The following is a 19,882-nucleotide window of genomic DNA, read 5'->3' on the forward strand; positions in this document are numbered from 1 at the left end:
CACTGAGGCCCTATAAATATACTTAATAAGTCCCGCAAGATAGTTCCTTACGGGAAACATTAATAAGTTACAGTAAATTCTGATGAAGTAAAATAAAATGATCTTACCGGAATCTACGCCATGAAACATGAACACGGCCCTTCAAGTGTGACGAATAGTAGTAGCGCCTCTGACGTAGACTTGAGAGAAGAAAGCAGGCAGCGAAGCGAAGTTAGACAACGCTGGTTGCTTGTGGAGCTGTTAATATGAGTCAGGATGGTTTCACAGAAAGACTCTCCCTGCATCTCCGGACTCCAACTTTCATCCAGGCTCTCACTGAGAGACTGATAGGATTACTTAAAACTCCGTCCCATGTCAAAGAGTACTACCCTCCATAAGAGACAAAACAAACTTCTGACACTTATCTGCCAACCTCCGGGGACGAAAGGCTAAGAATGACTGGGGGATGAGGGAAGTGGGAGGAGTATTTAAGCCTTTGGCTGGGGTGTCTTTGCCTCCTCCTGGAGGCCAGGTTCTTATTTCCCAAAAGTAATGAATGCAGCTGTGGACTCTTTCCATTTAGAACAAAAATTTTGTTTTACATGCAAAAGCCCTGAAACTTTTATAACACCGTCAGCCTGGTAAATTTCCATCAATAAAAAGCAGTTAGTGAATAGTTGGGATTTTGAATGAGTGCTCAGAAGCTCTGTAAGGCATAAACCACATAAACATGATTAAAATAGTGAAAATCAAAATGTGTCTGTAGGAATTTCTCCTTGTGGGTGGGGAGGAATAAATAAAGGCACAATTAAGTCAGTGCCAATATGTGCAGCAGGAAAAAGTTGTTGTAACATCCAAATTAGCTGCACATCATTTTAAATATGGCTCAAGTAGGTGCTTACTTTTGGATATAAAGAGCAAAATCCAACCTGGACACTCATGGTGATAAGTAATAAGATAAAAAAAGAGAAAAAGAGAGAGACAAAATAGGGCCTTAACCCATAACATTTTGGTTCAAGCTTGAATCTTCTCAAATGGAGGTTTGTTATTTGTGATACTGTGGACATTATATATATTTATTATTTTATGTATCTGCCAAAAGGCACAATGGGTTCTAATTGTTTTGGTTAATAGTGTCTGCTGAAGATAAAACAATTAAACATCAAGAAGAGACATACAAATTATGTACTAACTGAAGTGTATTGCTTGTGGGCTGGCACACAGTTTTATTTGTTGGTATGTATATATATATATATATATATATATATATATATATATATATATATATGTTGCACATTTAAATGAATAAACTTATCCCTAATTGTGTGTTTGTGGGGGGTCATCTTTTCCACAGACCATAACGGCAGCACCTGATTGGTTGCATCATCTCTGCCTTTTTGAATTTTAAATAAATAAATAAATCATTGCTGGATTGGGGGCAGAACATTTTACAAAGATGAGGATAATTTTATTATAATAATTTTCATAAAAGAATGACAAATAGAAATTCAAAAGACAATTATGTTCTGCAAACATAATGCGTAACACATTAAACCACTAATTCCATGTCATCCTGGCATAAAATAATCACATATTTGCGCATATACATTGTAACAGAAGTATATACCAACAATGTACCCTGTAGTTTCACTGTTCCAACTAGACCAGAAATTTAGAAAGCAAAATAACTTATTTGCAATATTATGTAAACGTGAAGAAAATAACCAATTAGTAACAATAAACATTTTCCTTTTTTTAACTACACTACATTTTACGATTTAAAATATATGAACAATATTATTAAAAAATAATCCCCACATTTTTGAGTATTTTACTTCCCTAACTACATTATTTATGTCATTTATAGATATATTCATTAATAAGATATGGAATGGCTAGATTTACAAAATAAGATCTATATTTTTTAAGATTAGTCTTATTTTTCTTCCTGATTTAGTTAAAATGACGTCAGGCTATAATTCCAGCTATGTTTTATGGGAAGAGAGATTCTCGTTGGTATCATAAAACTTTGTACAAGAGCATGAAATTGTAAGAAAGCAAAAGAGGAAAAACAAAAACATTTTTTTTTCAATACTGACAAACCATATTAGTAGCTCAACTACTGATTATGCTTTTAGTGTATGAGAGGTAGTGTCCCTTACCATTTTTGTGGCAGCCCCTTTAACCTGAAATTCGTTATTGTACTAATAAAAGAATATAAAGGGCCATATTAAAGCTAAGGGTCTGAAATAATAAACAAAAAGACAGCTTTCTGCATTGAAGCCATATTTCATATGTGCTTGAATGTACTAAAGACATCAGTGCCTTCCACTGTCCATGAATTATTCCTATAAAATATCTGGGGTTGGCTGCAAGCTGGTTAAAAAGTCCCTTTAAATGTGATTTGGCAATCTCTTAATGCATTTTATATAAATAAATCTACTATAATCTTCAGGTAGTTAACCTATCATTTATATTATATAGGTAGAATGAAGTTATCAAAATACTTTTCTTTAAAGCCATCTTTAAAGTTAATGAAATGTTTAAAGATGATTTTTAAAAGTGCCTTTACTTTTATACTATTGCTGTACAACGGAAATATATGTATAAAAGTGTCACCATCAAAACAAAACAAATATAGATAGCTTTCTTTCTGGTACTGCAAATACAAATAACATTCTGACTCTTCCTGATCTAATTCAAATGAAGAAAAAAGTGCAAGATATGTACAAACTTCATAAGCAAAATATATTTTTCAGGCATAGAAAATGAGTTCTGGAATCTGTCCTCCTTGTACACCGGTCCCATTAGTGCTATCTGATGAGCACTGAAACTGTACAGTTACTTTTCCACACTGGACTTCGGTCATCCCTTCCTGCCCAAAATAACTTAGTTCATTGCCATCCAGCACCACGCTAGCTGTATAGAAAGTGTCAGGTTCAATCTGGACAGGATACTCAAACCAGACAGGAAAAGTGTTGCTAGAACCATCTGAAAAATATTTACTTAAATTCTGTCCTAATAGTACTCCCTGACGTTTCAATTCAATTTTGGCACTATATTCTGCTGACCCACAACTGGATCCATACAGTCCAAAACCTGCAATAAACACTCTTTTATCCACAGCAAACTGAATGCTGTCACATCGGCCTCTGTACCGCCACTGGTTACTACGGTAAGCACAGGACTGAAATCGGTGGCATCTTTGAGGGACTAGCCCTTTTCTTATTTTGCTTACAAATTCCAGTTCTGGTTTCTTAGCAGCTGTATACCAGAGAAATATGTCATTTGTTTCATTTAGAGTCAATACTCCAGACTGCGCAGCTCCATTGGCAAAGTCATCGAGTGCCATAGTAGGGATCCGAATTAAGTAGAGAGCTTTGCCCAGCACCTTCCGTTTATTTTCAATAGACGCTGTCAATTCTTGCCGTTGACATTCAACTTCTGCCCAACAAAGAGCTGCCTCAAAGACAACTATTTCTTTGGCGTTTAAAGTCTCTCTTTTGAGAATACTTTCTAGTGTCTGAAAGTCAATATCACAAAACCCTTCACTTTTCAAAGCGAGTTCTGCTTGTGCATCAATCACTTCCCAGCACCTCTGGGTCAGATCAGGCTCCTCAAACAAGCAGCTCTGGGAGAGAAGAACGCAAGCATTCTTTGCACTGAGGCTGGTCTCTAGGAAGTTAACACATGCTCGGGCAAGGTGAGGGACGATATATTTCTTAGCAGCATAAAGAGTTGCCAGAACTGTATCAGCAGCCAAGTCAATTTCATCGCAGTACAAGTATCTAAAAAAAAATAAGCAGGTATGTATGTTAATAAGGGACATTTAAATTTAAAATAAATTAAATGAGAAATACATTAAAAAGGGACATTGTACACTAGATTTTTCTTTGCCTAAATGTTCATATAGCCCATACAGGTTTTTTTGTTTTTGTTTTTTTTAAATGTATAGTTTTGCTTATTTTTAAATAACATTGTGCTGATTTTCAGACTCCTAACCAAGCCCCAAAGTTTTAGAAGTAGACTGTTATCTACCTACTCCAGCTTGCTCATGTTTGCGTAAAGGGTTTTTCCATATGCAGGGGAGGGGGAGAGCGTCTGCTCTTTTTACTTTCCAGGCTATTTCAGTGGGTGTCCCAGCCTAACCTTTCAAAAGTGCTAAACTGGGATCATCTAAGTAAGTTTTTAAAAGGTTTTATACTAGATTTTTAGATCAGTATCTGTGCATATTCTTCTTTATAGTAGTGTCTATTACATGCAGTTACATGCAAATTGGTGTATACTGTCCCTTTAACCCCTTAATGACCGGACCATTTTTCAATTTTCTTACCCTTAATGACAATGGCTATTTTTACATTTCTGCAGTGTTTGTGTTTAGCTGTAATTTCCCTCTTACTCATTTACTGTACCCACACATATTATATACCGTTTTTCTCGCCATTAAATGGACTTTCTAAGGATACCATTATTTTCCTCATATCTTATAATTTCCTATAAAAAAAATATAAAATATGAGGAAAAAATTGAAAAAAACACACTTTTTCTAACTTTGACCCCCAAAATCTGTTACACATCTACAATCACCAAAAAACACCTATGCTAAATAGTTTCTAAATTTTGTCCTAAGTTTAGAAATACCCAATGTTTACATGTTCTTTACTTTTTTTGCAAGTTATAGGGCCATAAATACAAGTAGCACTTTGCTATTTCCAAACAACTTTTTTTCAAAATTAGCGCTAGTTACATTGGAACCCTGATATCTGTCAGGAATACCTGAATATCCCTTGACATGTATATATTTTTTTTTAGAAGACAACCCAAAGTATTGATCTAGGCCCATTTTGGTATATTTCATGCCACCATTTCACCGCCAAATGTCATCAAATAAAAAAAAAAGTTCACTTTTTCACAAATTTTGTCACAAACTTTAGGTTTCCCACTGAAATTATTTACAAACAGCTTCCGCAATTAAGGCACAAATGGTTGTAAATGCTTCTTTGGGATCCCCTTTGTTCAGAAATAGCAGACTTATATGGCTTTGGGGTTGCTTTTTGGTAAGTAGAAGGCCGCTAAATGCTGCTGCGCACCACACGTAAATTATGCCCAGCAGTTAAGGGGTTAATTAGGTAGGTTGTAGGGAGCTTGCATGGTTAATTTTAGCTTTAGGGTAGTGTAGTAGACAACCCCAAGTATTGATCTAGGCCCATTTTGATATATTTTATGCCACTATTTCACCGCCAAATGCGAGCAAACAATTAAAAAAAAATTCATTTTTCACAATTTTAGGTTTCTCACTGAAAGTATTTACAAACAGCTTGTGCTATTATGGCACAAATTGTTGTAAAAGCTTCTTTGGGATCCCCTTTGTTCAGAAATAGCAGACATATATGGCTTTGGCATTGCTTTTTGGTAATTAGAAGGCCACTAAATGCTGCTGCGCACCACACGTAAATTATGCCCAGCAGTGAAGGGGTTAATTAGGTAGGTTGTAGGGAGCTTGCAGGGTTAATTTTAGCTTTAGGGTAGAGATCAGCCTCCCACCTGACACATCCCACCCCCTGATCCCTCCCAAACAGTTCTCTTCCCTCCCCCACCCCACAATTGTCCCCGCCATCTTAAGTACTGGCAGAAAGTCTGCCAGTACTAAATAAAAGGAGGAGTTTTTCTTTTTTTTAATAAAAAAAAATAAAATGTTTTAGCTGTGATGGACCCCTGCCTTAGCCCCAACCTCCATGATCCCCCCCCCAGCTCTCTAACCCTCTCCCCTACCTAATTGCCGCCATCTTGGGTACTGGCAGCTGTCTGCCAGTACCCAATTTGCCCCAAAAACAAGTGTTTTTTTTATCTGTTTTGCCATTTTTAAATGTTTTCTGTAGTGTAGCAGCCCCCCACAATACCCCAACCCCCTCCCCCTCCCAGATCCTTATATATTTATTAATTTTATTCTATTTTCCCCCCTCTTCCCTCCTCATTGGTGTCAGTGGGTAGCTAATCGCGCGCGCGCATGCGCGCCCCCGCGCGCCCCCGCACGCTCCCGGCACCCGGCGTGCACATTGCACTTACAGGAGCCGGATGCCGGGTAGCGATGGGCCGCCCACCCGCCTCCCTGTTATGCTCCCACCCACCAACGAACCGGCACCATCGCTACCGGTGCAGAGAGGGCCACAGAGTGGCTCTCTCTGCATCGGAGTCTTCTGAAAGGGTATTGCAGGATGCCTCCATATGGAGGCATCACTGCAATACCCTGAGAGCTGCTGGAAGCGATTGCGATCGCTTCCAGCACTCTCTTAGACAACTGACGTACCAGGTACGTCTATTGTCATTAACTGTAAGTTAATGCATGACGTACCTGGTACGTCAGTTGTCATTAAGGGGTTAAAGGGATAAAAAGGTAAAAAATGTAATGTACATAGGTGCATTTCAGTTTTAAATAGAAGATCGTTTGCAGCATACTTGTATTGGTAAAAATGTTTCTAGTAAAAGTTATGACTGTTTTTCACCAGCATACGCACATATGCTGTGAGAGCCCTTTCACCAGTATTTAACACTGTTTCTGCTCAGTGAGCTGGTGTGTATTGTGTTAGTAAAGACAATTTGTATCATACAAGTCACTGCTGGCTCTCTGAGAATGTGTGGTATTTGGGCCTTCACAGCATATGTGCATATACTACTGAAAAACAGTATGTAAGTATATTGCAAAAATGATTCTATTTAAATTTGAAATTCACCCACGCACACACAGATCTGACCTATTACGTTAGTAATATTTTAGTAACAGATTTGACGTCACGTCATTAGACATGCCATTTAGGGCTAGATTTATGAAGCCCATACGGCAGCAAGTTCTCACAAGAACTTGCTCGCCGTGATTTATCAAGCAGCGGTCACCAGACCGCTGCTTGATAACGCTCTTCGCCACCTCTAACCTGGCAAAATTCAATCTCCTCGGTCGAGTTCGACCGAGGAGATTGACAGCTCCTGCCCGCGCGTGATTGGCTGTGCGCGGGCAGGGGGCGGGATTGCACACGAGCGCAAAATTGCGCTCGTGTGTAATACCAAATACCTGCGGGTAATTTCGCCAAGCCACAGGCGAGCTGAGGCGTACAGGGGCGCGTATACGCGCCCCTGTACACCTCAGCTATAATAAATCTAGCTCTTAATGTAGATTTTCTAGGCAAGAATAGCATCTACACTCATCAGTGATAATTAATAAATGAAAACCCTTAAAAGGATAGTAAAGACCTTGTATTTACAAGTTTTGCTGCAGTCGTGTAATAAGTTAACATAGCGGGTAAGTTTGAAAAAGGTTTGAATGCTTTAACATCTTGTTTGCTGCTTTGTTTTATTAACAGCCAAACTCAAACCACCAATTGCCTTATCTGAAGGACCCAATTAGGACTTGTTATTGGAGGAGTTATGGCTAACAACGGCCATCATTTTTGCAGTTCTTTCTCCAATGATACCTGCTAAAGACAATTTGTGACATATGTGGCTGTGGTAGGCTTGTGAAGCCTTGTGATGGGTATTTCCAGTTTACAGAATTCTAAAACTCTTTAGACTATCGGCTAAATTACGAGTTTTGTGGTATGGGTGAAAAAGCAGCTTTAAAGCTCATAACGCTGCTTTTTCACTACCGCTGGTATTACGAGTCTTGTAGGTACAGCTGTACTGCACACTTTTTTGGCCGTAACGCAACGTAATTACCGCAGCTTTCAAAAAGTCCTTTTTCAATGGGACTTCCATAGCGCTGGTATTACGAGTCTGCCCGGGAGGCCAAAAAGTGAGTGGTACAGCCAATACCGTCAAGATCCATAACGTAAACTGAAAGTCAGTAATGAGTTTTGCGCTACAAAGCTGTAACATAAAACTCATAACTAAAGTGCTAAAAAGTACACTAACACCCATAAACTACCTATTAACCCCTAAACCGAGGCCCTCCCGCATCGCAAACACTATAATAAAATTATTAACCCCTAATCAACCTAGCATAAACTAAACTACCAATAGCCCTTAAAAGGGCCTTTTGCGGGGCATTGCCCCAAAGAAATCAGCTCTTTTACCTGTAAAAAAAAAAATACAAACAGCCCCACAACAGTAAAACCCACCACCCACACAACCAACCACCCAAATAAAAACCTAATTAAAAAACCTAAGCTCCCCATTGCCCTGAAAAGGGCATTTGGATGGGCATTTCCCTTAAAAGGGCATTTAGCTCTTTTTCAAGTGCCCAAACCCCTAATCTAAAAATAAAACCCACCCAATAAACCCTTAAAAAAGCCTAACACTAACCCCCGAAGATCCACTTACAGTTTTTGAAGACCCAAAATCCATCCTCAACGAAGCGGCAGAAGTCCTCATCGAAGACGGCCGAAGTCTTCATCCAAGTGGCCGAAGTCTTCATCCAAGCCCGCAGAATTCTTCATCTATCCGGCACGGAGCGGCTCCATCTTCTAAACAACCAGAGCGGAGCATCCTCTTCAATCGAAGTCTTCTTGCAGAATGAAGGTTCCTTTAAATGACGTCATCCAAGATGGCGTCCCTTGAATTCCGATTGGCTGATAGAATTCTATCAGCCAATCGGAATTAAAGGTGAAAAAATCCTATTGGCTGATCCAATTAGCCAATAGGATTGAGCTTGCATTCTATTGGCTGATTGGAACAGCCAATAGGATTGAAGCTCAATCCTATTGGCTGATTGCATCAGCCAATAGGATTTTTTCACCTTTAATTCTGATTGGCTGATAGAATTCTATCAGCCAATCGGAATTCAAGGGACACCATCTTGGATGACGTCATTTAAAGGAACCTTCATTCTGCAAAAAGACTTTGATTGAAGAGGATGCTCCGCGCCGGATGTCTTTAAGATGGAGCTGCTCCGCGCCGGAAGGATGAAGATAGAAGATGCTGTCTGGATGAAGAATTCTGCGGGCTTGGATGAAGACTTCGGCCACTTGGATGAAGACTTCTGCCGCTTCGTTGAGGATGGATGTTGGGTCTTCAAAAACTTTAAGTTTATCTTCGGGGGTTAGTGTTAGGCTTTTTTAAGGGTTTATTGGGTGGGTTTTATTTTTAGATTAGGGGTTTGGGCACTTGAAAAAGAGCTAAATGCCCATCCAAATGCCCTTTTCAGGGCAATGGGGAGCTTAGGTTTTTTTAGTTAGGATTTTAATTGGGGGGTTGGTTGTGTGGGTGGTGGGTTTTACTGTTGAGGGGTTGTTTGTATTTTTTTTTTTAAAGGTAAAAGAGCTGATTTCTTTGGGGCAATGTCCCGCAAAAGGCCCTTTTAAGGGCTATTGTTGGTTTAGGCTAGGGTTTTTCTTTTTTTTAATTTTGGGGGGGGGGGGGGGTTTATTTTGATAGGGCAATTAGATTAGGTGTAATTAGTTTACATATCTGATCATTTATTTTTTTATTTTGTGTAATGTAGTGTTTGTTTGCTTTTGTAATTTAGCGAATTGTATTTAATTTAGGTAATTGACTTAATTGTAGTGTAATGTTAGGTGTTAGTGTAACACAGGTTAGGTTTTATTTTACAGGTAAATATGTATGTATTTGAGCTAGGTAGTTAGTAAATAGTTAATAACTATTCAGTAACTATTTTATCTAGTTAAAATAAATACAAATTTGCCTGTGAAATAAAAATAAACCCTAAGATAGCTACAATGTAACTATTAGTTATATTGGAGCTAGCTTAGGGTTTATTTACAGGTAAGTATTTAATTTTAAATAGGAATAATTTAGGTAATGATAGTAGGTTTTATTTAGATTTATTTTAATTATATTTAAGTTAGGGGTGTTAGGGTTAGACTTAGGTTTAGGGGTTAATACATTTAGTATAGTGGAGGGGACGTTGGGGACGGCAGATTAGGGGGTTAATAAGTGTAGGCAGGTGGCGGCAATGTTAGGGGAGGCAGATTAGGGGGTTAATAATATTTAACTAGTGTTTGTGATGCAGGAGGGCAGTGGTTTAGGGGTTAATATGTTTATTATAGTGGCGGCGATGTCCGGAGCGGCAGACTAGGGGTTAACAAGTATAATGTAGGTGTCGGCGATGTCGGGGGCGGCAGATTAGGGGTTAATAAGTGTAAGATTTGGGGTGTTTAGACTCGGGGTTCATGTTAGGGTGTTAGGTGTAAACATAAATTTTGTTTCCACTTAGGAATCAATGGGGCTGCGTTACGGAGCTTTACGCTGCTTTTTTGCAGGTATGGGGCTTTTTTTCAGCCGGCTCTCCCCATTGATGTCTATGGGGAAATCGTGCACGAGCACGTAAAACCAGCTCACCGCTTTCAGCAGCGCTGGTATTGGAGTGCGGTATGGAGCACAATTTTGCTCTATGCTCACTTTTTGCCTGATAACGCCGGGTTTTTATAAACCTGTAATACCAGTGCTGTAGGGAAGTGAGCGGTGACAATAACGTGCAAGTTAGCACCGCACATAACGCAAAACTCGTAATCTAGCCGTATATTAATTAACTAATACTACTAATCATAAGCATAATTTATTTAAAGGGACAGTCTTTACTTTTTTCACCAATTTTTCTTTGTTCTCTTGCTATTCTTAGTTGAAAGCTTAACCTAGGAGGTTAATATGCTAATGTCTTAGACCTTGAAGGCCGCCTCTTAAGAATGCATTTAACAGGTTTTTCACCACTAGAGGGTGTTAGTTCATGTTTTTCATATAGATAACACTGTGCTCGTGCACGTGAAGTTACCTGGGAGCCATCACTGATTGGCTAAACTGCAAGTCGTTCAAAATAACTGAAATAAAGTGGCAGTCTGCAGAGGCTTAGATACAAGATAATCACAGAGGTAAAAAATATATAAATATAACTGTGTTGGTTATGCAAAACTAGGGAATGGGTAAACAAGGGATTATCTATCTTTTAAAACAATAACAATTCTGGTGTAGACTATCCCTATAAATTCATTTATAAAGGCCTACTGAGGAACCAGCACACAAAAAAAAGATCTTATAGTCAGTCTTTAGGAAATAGCTAATGTGCAATAATGAAGCTAAGAGCTGTAGACAGAAGAAATAAATGGTTTTAAAAATGGAAGTTATGAGAAACATAAGTACTGTAACTGTCTAAGGTTTTAATGGACTAAATAATCTGCATCAGTCACATGATGTCCTGAAAGCTGTTTTTAGGTTCTGTTTTAAGAGTATGAACATGGACGAGATGTTCAGGCATAAAGGTCACAAAAGTCCTGTACATACCTGTGTGGTGTCAAGTGGGGTGACATTTGAAATAAGCTCTCAGAGGTTCTGGATGATTTAAATGTAATAAAAAAACGGGATTGTAGGAACCAATAAAGGGATCAGAAAAGAAAAAGGTAGCAGATGATAAATCAGAAGCACAGCAGAGATGTAAATGGATTGCAGAGTGGAGAGATAGATGTAAAGAGTACAATCTAGATTAAGGTAGCAAAGTTGTTTAAGCAATATTGTTGCTGAGAACTAGACAATTTTGATTGTACCATAAATTTAAAAAGGACATGAAACCCCCCCCCAAAGCTTTCATTTTTCATTAAAAAAAACAACTTTCCAATCTACTTATATTAACAGATTTGCATCATTTTCTTGGTATCCTTTTTTGAAGTAGCACTACTGGGTACTGGATAAACACATTGGATGAATCAATAAAAAAGGCAAATATGTGCAACCACCAAACAGCAGCCAGCTTTCAGTAGTGCACTGCTGCTCCTGAGGCTCCCTAGATACAAAGAAAACTAAACAAATTAGATAACCGAAGTAGATTATTAAGTTTTTGTTTTTTTTAAAGGGACACTAAACCCAATTTTTTCTTTCATGATTCAGATAGAGCATACAATTTTAAACAACTTTCTAATATACTCCAATTATCAATCTTTCTTTGTATCTTTATATCTTTGTATCTTTATTTGAAAAGCAATAATATAAGCTTAAGAGCCTCCCCATTTTTGGTTTACAACCTGGGTAGCACTTGCTGATTGGAACCAATCAGCAAGCGCTATCCAAGGTGTTGAAACAAAAATGGGCCAGCTCCTTAGCTTAGATTCCTGCTTTTTAAAATAAAGATAGTAAGAGAACTAAGAAAATTTGATAAGAGGAGTAAATTAGAAAGTTGCTTAAAATTTGCATGATCTATCTGAATCATTAAAGAAAAAAAAATGTGGTTTAGTATCCCTTTAAATAACAGAATTTATGCTTACCCGATAAATTACTTTCTCCAACGGTGTGTCCGGTCCACGGCGTCATCCTTACTTGTGGGATATTCTCTTCCCCAACAGGAAATGGCAAAGAGCCCAGCAAAGCTGGTCACATGATCCCTCCTAGGCTCCGCCTTCCCCAGTCATTCGACCGACGTAAAGGAGGAATATGCATAGGAGAAATCATATGATACCGTGGTGACTGTAGTTAGAGAAAATAATTCATCAGACCTGATTAAAAAACCAGGGCGGGCCGTGGCCCGGACACACCGTTGGAGAAAGTAATTTATCAGGTAAGCATAAATTCTGTTTTCTCCAACATAGGTGTGTCCGGTCCACGGCGTCATCCTTACTTGTGGGAACCAATACCAAAGCTTTAGGACACGGATGATGGGAGGGAGCAAATCAGGTCACCTAGATGGAAGGCACCACGGCTTGCAAAACCTTTCTCCCAAAAATAGCCTCCGAAGAAGCAAAAGTATCAAATTTGTAAAATTTGGTAAAAGTGTGCAGTGAAGACCAAGTCGCTGCCTTACATATCTGATCAACAGAAGCCTCGTTCTTGAAGGCCCATGTGGAAGCCACAGCCCTAGTGGAATGAGCTGTGATTCTTTCAGGAGGCTGCCGTCCGGCAGTCTCATAAGCCAATCGAATGATGCTTTTAAGCCAAAAAGAGAGAGAGGTAGAAGTTGCTTTTTGACCTCTCCTTTTACCAGAATAAACAACAAACAAGGAAGATGTTTGTCTGAAATCCTTTGTAGCCTCTAAATAGAATTTTAGAGCACGAACTACATCCAAATTGTGCAACAAACGTTCCTTCTTTGAAACTGGATTCGGACACAAAGAAGGCACAACTATCTCCTGGTTAATATTTTTGTTAGAAACAACTTTCGGAAGAAAACCAGGTTTAGTACGCAAAACCACCTTATCTGCATGGAACACCAGATAAGGAGGAGAACACTGCAGAGCAGATAACTCTGAAACTCTTCTAGCAGAAGAAATTGCAACCAAAAACAAAACTTTCCAAGATAATAACTTAATATCTACGGAATGTAAGGGTTCAAACGGAACCCCTTGAAGAACTGAAAGAACTAAATTGAGACTCCAAGGAGGAGTCAAAGGTTTGTAAACAGGCTTGATTCTAACCAGAGCCTGAACAAAAGCTTGAACATCTGGCACAGCCGCCAGCTTTTTGTGAAGTAAAACAGATAAAGCAGAAATCTGTCCCTTCAAAGAACTTGCAGATAATCCTTTCTCCAAACCCTCTTGTAGAAAGGATAGAATCTTAGGAATTTTTATCTTGATCCATGGGAATCCTTTCGATTCGCACCAACAGATATATTTTTTCCATACTTTATGGTAAATTTTTCTAGTTACAGGCTTTCTAGCCTGAATAAGAGTATCAATGACAGAATCTGAGAACCCACGCTTTGATAAAATCAAGCGTTCAATCTCCAAGCAGTCAGTTGGAGTGAGGCCAGATTCGGATGTTCGAACGGACCTTGAACAAGAAGGTCCCGTCTCAAAGGTAGCTTCCATGGTGGAGCCGATGACATATTCACCAGGTCTGCATACCAAGTTCTGCGTGGCCACGCAGGAGCTATCAAGATCACCGAAGCCCTCTCCTGATTGATCCTGGCTACCAGCCTGGGAATGAGAGGAAACGGTGGGAATACATAAGCTAGGTTGAAGGTCCAGGGCGCTACTAGTGCATCTACTAGAGTCGCCTTGGGATCCCTGGATCTGGACCCGTAGCAGGGAACCTTGAAGTTCTGACGAGACGCCATCAGATCCATGTCTGGAATGCCCCATAATTGAGTTATGTGGGCAAAGATTTCCGGATGGAGTTCCCACTCCCCCGGATGAAATGTCTGACGACTCAGAAAATCCGCTTCCCAATTTTCCACTCCTGGGATGTGGATTGCAGACAAGTGGCAGGAGTGAATCTCCGCCCATTGAATTACTTTGGTCACTTCTTCCATCGCCAGGGAACTCCTTGTTCCCCCCTGATGGTTGATATATGCAACAGTCGTCATGTTGTCTGATTGAAACCTTATGAATTTGGCCTTTGCTAGTTGAGGCCAAGCCTTGAGAGCATTGAATATCGCTCTCAGTTCCAGAATGTTTATCGGGAGAAGAGATTCTTCCCGAGACCATAGACCCTGAGCTTTCAGGGGTTTCCAGACCGCGCCCCAGCCCACCAGACTGGCGTCGGTCGTGACAATGACCCACTCTGGTCTGCGGAAGCTCATCCCTTGAGACAGGTTGTCCAGGGTCAGCCACCAACGGAGTGAATCTCTGGTCCTCTGATCTACTTGGATCGTCGGGGACAAGTCTGTATAATCCCCATTCCACTGTCTGAGCATGCACAGTTGTAATGGTCTTAGATGAATTCGCGCAAAAGGAACTATGTCCATTGCCGCAACCATCAAACCTATTACTTCCATGCACTGCGCTATGGAAGGAAGAAGAACAGAATGAAGTACTTGACAAGAGCTTAGAAGTTTTGATTTTCTGGCCTCTGTCAGAAAAATCTTCATTTCTAAGGAGTCTATTATTGTTCCCAAGAAGGGAACTCTTGTTGACGGGAATAGAGAACTTTTTTCTACGTTCACTTTCCACCCGTGAGATCTGAGAAAGGCTAGGACAATGTCCGTATGAGCCTTTGCTTGTGGCAGAGACGACGCTTGAATCAGTATGTCGTCCAAGTAAGGTACTACTGCAATGCCCCTTGGCCTTAGCACCGCTAGAAGGGACCCTAGTACCTTTGTGAAAATTCTTGGAGCAGTGGCTAATCCGAATGGAAGTGCCACAAACTGGTAATGCTTGTCCAGAAAGGCGAACCTTAGGAACCGATGATGTTCCTTGTGGATAGGAATATGTAGATACGCATCCTTTAAATCCACCGTGGTCATGAATTGACCTTCCTGGATGGTAGGAAGAATTGTCCGAATGGTTTCCATTTTGAACGATGGAACCCTGAGAAATTTGTTTAGGATCTTGAGATCCAAAATTGGCCTGAATGTTCCCTCTTTTTTGGGAACTATGAACAGATTGGAGTAAAACCCCATCCCTTGTTCTCCTAATGGAACAGGATGAATCACTCCCATTTTTAACAGATCTTCTACACAATGTAAGAATGCCTGTCTTTTTATTTGGTCTGAAGACAATTGAGACCTGTGGAACCTTCCCCTTGGGGGTAGTTCCTTGAATTCCAGGAGATAACCTTGAGAAACTATTTCTAGCGCCCAAGGATCCTGAACATCTCTTGCCCAAGCCTGAGCGAAGAGAGAGAGTCTGCCCCCCACCAGATCCGGTCCCGGATCGGGGGCCAACATCTCATGCTGTCTTAGTAGCGGTAGCAGGCTTCTTGGCCTGCTTACCTTTGTTCCAGCCTTGCATCGGTCTCCAGGCTGGCTTGGTTTGAGTGAATTACCCTCTTGCTTAGAGGATGTAGAATTTGAGGCTGGTCCGTTTCTGCGAAAGGGACGAAAATTTGTTTTATTTTTAGCCTTAAAAGACCTATCCTGAGGAAGGGCGTGGCCCTTTCCCCCAGTGATGTCTGAAATAATCTCTTTCAAGTCAGGGCCAAACAGCGTTTTCCCCTTGAAAGGGATGTTAAGCAATTTGTTCTTGGAGGACACATCCGCTGACCAAGACTTTAGCCAAAGCGCTCTGCGCGCCACAATAGCAAAACCTGAATTTTTCGCCGCTAATCTAGCTAATTGCAAAGTGGCGTCTAAGGTAAAAGAGTTAGCCAATTTAAGTGCTTGAACTCTGTCCATAACCTCCTCATAAGAAGATGCTTTATTGAGCGACTTTTCTAGTTCTTCGAACCAGAAACACGCTGCTGTAGTGACAGGAACAATGCATGAAATTGGTTGTAGAAGGTAACCTTGCTGAACAAACATCTTTTTAAGCAAACCCTCTAATTTTTTATCCATAGGATCTTTGAAAGCACAACTATCTTCTATAGGGATAGTGGTGCGTTTGTTTAGAGTAGAAACCGCCCCTTCGACCTTGGGGACTGTCTGCCATAAGTCCTTCCTGGGGTCGACCATAGGAAATAATTTCTTAAATATAGAGGGAGGGACAAAAGGTATGCCGGGCCTTTCCCATTCTTTATTTACAATGTCCGCCACCCGCTTGGGTATAGGAAAAGCTTCGGGGGGCACCGGGACCTCTAGGAACTTGTCCATCTTACATAATTTCTCTGGAATGACCAAATTGTCACAATCATCCAGAGTAGATAACACCTCCTTAAGCAGAGCGCTGAGATGTTCCAATTTAAATTTGAATGTAATAACGTCAGGTTCAGCTTGTTGAGAAATTTTTCCTGAATCTGAAATTTCTCCCTCAGACAAAACCTCCCTGGCCCCTTCAGACTGGTGTAAGGGCATGTCAGAACCATTATCATCAGCGTCCTCATGCTCTTCAGTATCTAAAACAGAGCAGTCGCGCTTTCGCTGATAAGTGGGCATTTTGGCTAAAATGTTTTTAATAGAATTATCCATTACAGCCGTTAATTGTTGCATAGTAAGGAGGATTGGCGCACTAGATGAACTAGGGACCTCCTGAGTGGGCAAGACTGGTGTAGACATAGAAGGAGATGATGCAGTGCCATGCTTACTCCCCTCACTTAAGGAATCATTTTGGGCAACATTATTATCAGTGGCATCATTGTCCCTACTTTGTTTGTCACATTCATCACATATATTTAAATGGAGAGGAACCTTGGCTTCCGAACATACAGAACATCGTCTATCTGATGGTTCAGACATGTTAATAGGCATAAACTTGATAACAAAGCACAAAAAAACGTTTTAAAATAAAACCGTTACTGTCACTTTAAATTTTAAACTGAACACACTTTATTACTGAATATGTGAAAAAGTATGAAGGAATTGTTCAAAATTCACCAAAATTTCACCACAGTGTCTTAAAGCCTTAAAAGTATTGCACACCAAATTTGAAAGCTTTAACTCTTAAAATAACGGAACCGGAGCCGTTTTTACATTTAACCCCTATACAGTCTCTGGTATCTGCTTTGCTGAGACCCAACCAAGCCCAGAGGGGAATACGATACCAAATGACGCCTTCAATAAGCTTTTTCAGTGGATCTGAGCTCCTCACACATGCATCTGCATGCCTTGCTTCTCAAAAACAACTGCGCATTAGTGGCGCGAAAATGAGGCTCTGCCTATGACTAGAAAAGGCCCCCAGTGAAAAAGGTGTCCAATACAGTGCCTGCCGTTTTTTTAACAGAATTCCCAAGATTAAAATAACTCTTCAAAGTTATAAACCATTAAATATGCTTATAAAGTAATCGTTTTAGCCCAGAAAAATGTCTACCAGTCTTTAAAGCCCTTGTGAAGCCCTTTATTCTTATATTTAAAACTAAGAAAATGGCTTACCGGATCCCATAGGGAAAATGACAGCTTCCAGCATTACCAAGTCTTGTTAGAAATGTGTCATACCTCAAGCAGCAAAAGTCTGCTCAGTTTCCCCCAACTGAAGTTAATTCATCTCAACAGTCCTGTGTGGAAACAGCCATCGATTTTAGTAACGGTTGCTAAAATCATTTTCCTCTTACAAACAGAAATCTTCATCTCTTTTCTGTTTCAGAGTAAATAGTACATATCAGCACTATTTTAAAATAACAAACTCTTGATTGAAGAATAAAAACTACATTTAAACACCAAAAAACTCTTAGCCATCTCCGTGGAGATGTTGCCTGTGCAACGGCAAAGAGAATGACTGGGGAAGGCGGAGCCTAGGAGGGATCATGTGACCAGCTTTGCTGGGCTCTTTGCCATTTCCTGTTGGGGAAGAGAATATCCCACAAGTAAGGATGACGCCGTGGACCGGACACACCTATGTTGGAGAAATTGTATTATCTGTCTAAATCATGAATAACAATCTTTGAGTTTCATGTCACCTGAAAAGCCTGAGTGACATGTACAGTCTACATGGTTTTGAGTTTCTAGAATGTATTTTCACATGCAGATATTTACACACACACATATAATTTCTATTTTTCAATGATAATTTAATACCCTCTTTGCAATTACCTACAAAACAAGACAATATGTACCTCAGTCAGTGTCAAATTATTCACCCAAATTAAAGGGACAGTTAACACCAGAATTTTTGTTGTTTAAAAAGAAAGATGGTTTTGCATAACCAACACTGTTATAGAAATACACTTTTTACCTCTGTGATTACCTTGTATCTATTCCTCTGCAAACTGCCCCCTTATTTCAGTTATTTTGACAGACTTGCATTTTAGCCAATCAGTGCTCACTCCAGGGTAACTTCACGTGAATGAGCACAATATTCTCTATATATAACACATGAACTAATGCCCTCTAGTGGTCAAAATGCATTCAGATAAGAGGCAGTCTAAGAAATTAGAATATGAGCCTACCTAGGTTTAGCTTTCAACTAAGCATACCAACAGAACAAAGCAAAATTGGTGATAAAAGTATATTGGAAAGTTGTTTAAAATTACATTTCCTATTTAAATCATGAAAGTTTTTTTTTGGACTTGACTGTCCATTTAAAGATATGAATGTAGAAAAAAGGTTGGCCATGTTTAAAAAAACAGAATTTATGTTTACCTGATAAATTACTTTCTCCAACGGTGTGTCCGGTCCACGGCGTCATCCTTACTTGTGGGATATTCTCTTCCCCAACAGGAAATGGCAAAGAGCCCAGCAAAGCTGGTCACATGATCCCTCCTAGGCTCCGCCTTCCCCAGTCATTCGACCGACGTAAAGGAGGAATATTTGCATAGGAGAAATCATATGATACCGTGGTGACTGTAGTTAGAAAAAATAAATCATCAGACCTGATTAAAAAAACCAGGGCGGGCCGTGGACCGGACACACCGTTGGAGAAAGTAATTTATCAGGTAAACATAAATTCTGTTTTCTCCAACATAGGTGTGTCCGGTCCACTGCGTCATCCTTACTTGTGGGAACCAATACCAAAGCTTTAGGACACGGATGATGGGAGGGAGCAAATCAGGTCACCTATTGGAAGGCACCACGGCTTGCAAAACTTTTCTCCCAAAAATAGCCTCAGAAGAAGCAAAAGTATCAAATTTGTAAAATTTGGTAAAAGTGTGCAGTGAAGACCAAGTCGCTGCCTTACATATCTGATCAACAGAAGCCTCGTTCTTGAAGGCCCAAGTGGAAGCCACAGCCCTAGAAGAGTGAGCTGTGATTCTTTCAGGAGGCTGCCGTCCGGCAGTCTCATAAGCCAATCGGATAATGCTTTTAAGCCAAAAGGAAAGAGAGGTAGAAGTCGCTTTTTGACCTCTCCTCTTACCAGAATAGACGACAAACAAAGAAGAAGTTTGTCTGAAATCTTTAGTAGCCTCTAAATAGAATTTTAGAGCACGGACTACATCCAAATTGTGTAACAAACGTTCCTTCTTGGACACTGGATTCGGACACAAAGAAGGTACAACTATCTCCTGGTTGATATTCTTGTTGGAAACAACTTTCGGAAGAAAACCAGGCTTAGTACGCAAAACCACCTTATCTGCATGAAACACCAGATAGGGCGGAGAACACTGCAGAGCAGATAACTCAGAAACTCTTCTAGCAGAAGAAATTGCAACCAAAAACAAAACTTTCCAAGATAATAGCTTAATATCTACGGAATGTAAAGGTTCAAACGGAACCCCTTGAAGAACTGAAAGA

The 19,882-nt window shown here is 40.0% G+C and overlaps 1 protein-coding gene across 2 annotated transcripts in view; it reads right to left on the reverse strand.

Annotated features, from left to right (window-relative positions):
• Positions 1-1,425: 1,425 nt before the first annotated feature.
• Positions 1,426-19,882, reverse strand: part of BTBD3 (BTB domain containing 3) — a 64,791-nt gene continuing 46,334 nt past the window's right edge. For both annotated transcript variants that reach the window (XM_053712144.1, XM_053712143.1), the window contains one exon: positions 1,426-3,767. In XM_053712144.1, coding sequence (XP_053568119.1) covers positions 2,735-3,767 — 1,033 coding nt within the window. In that variant the 3' untranslated portion in view covers positions 1,426-2,734. The remainder of the gene's footprint in view (positions 3,768-19,882) is intronic.

The sequence above is a fragment of the Bombina bombina genome, chromosome 4, assembly GCF_027579735.1.
Source record: "Bombina bombina isolate aBomBom1 chromosome 4, aBomBom1.pri, whole genome shotgun sequence".
NCBI classification, from domain to species: Eukaryota; Metazoa; Chordata; class Amphibia; order Anura; family Bombinatoridae; genus Bombina; species Bombina bombina.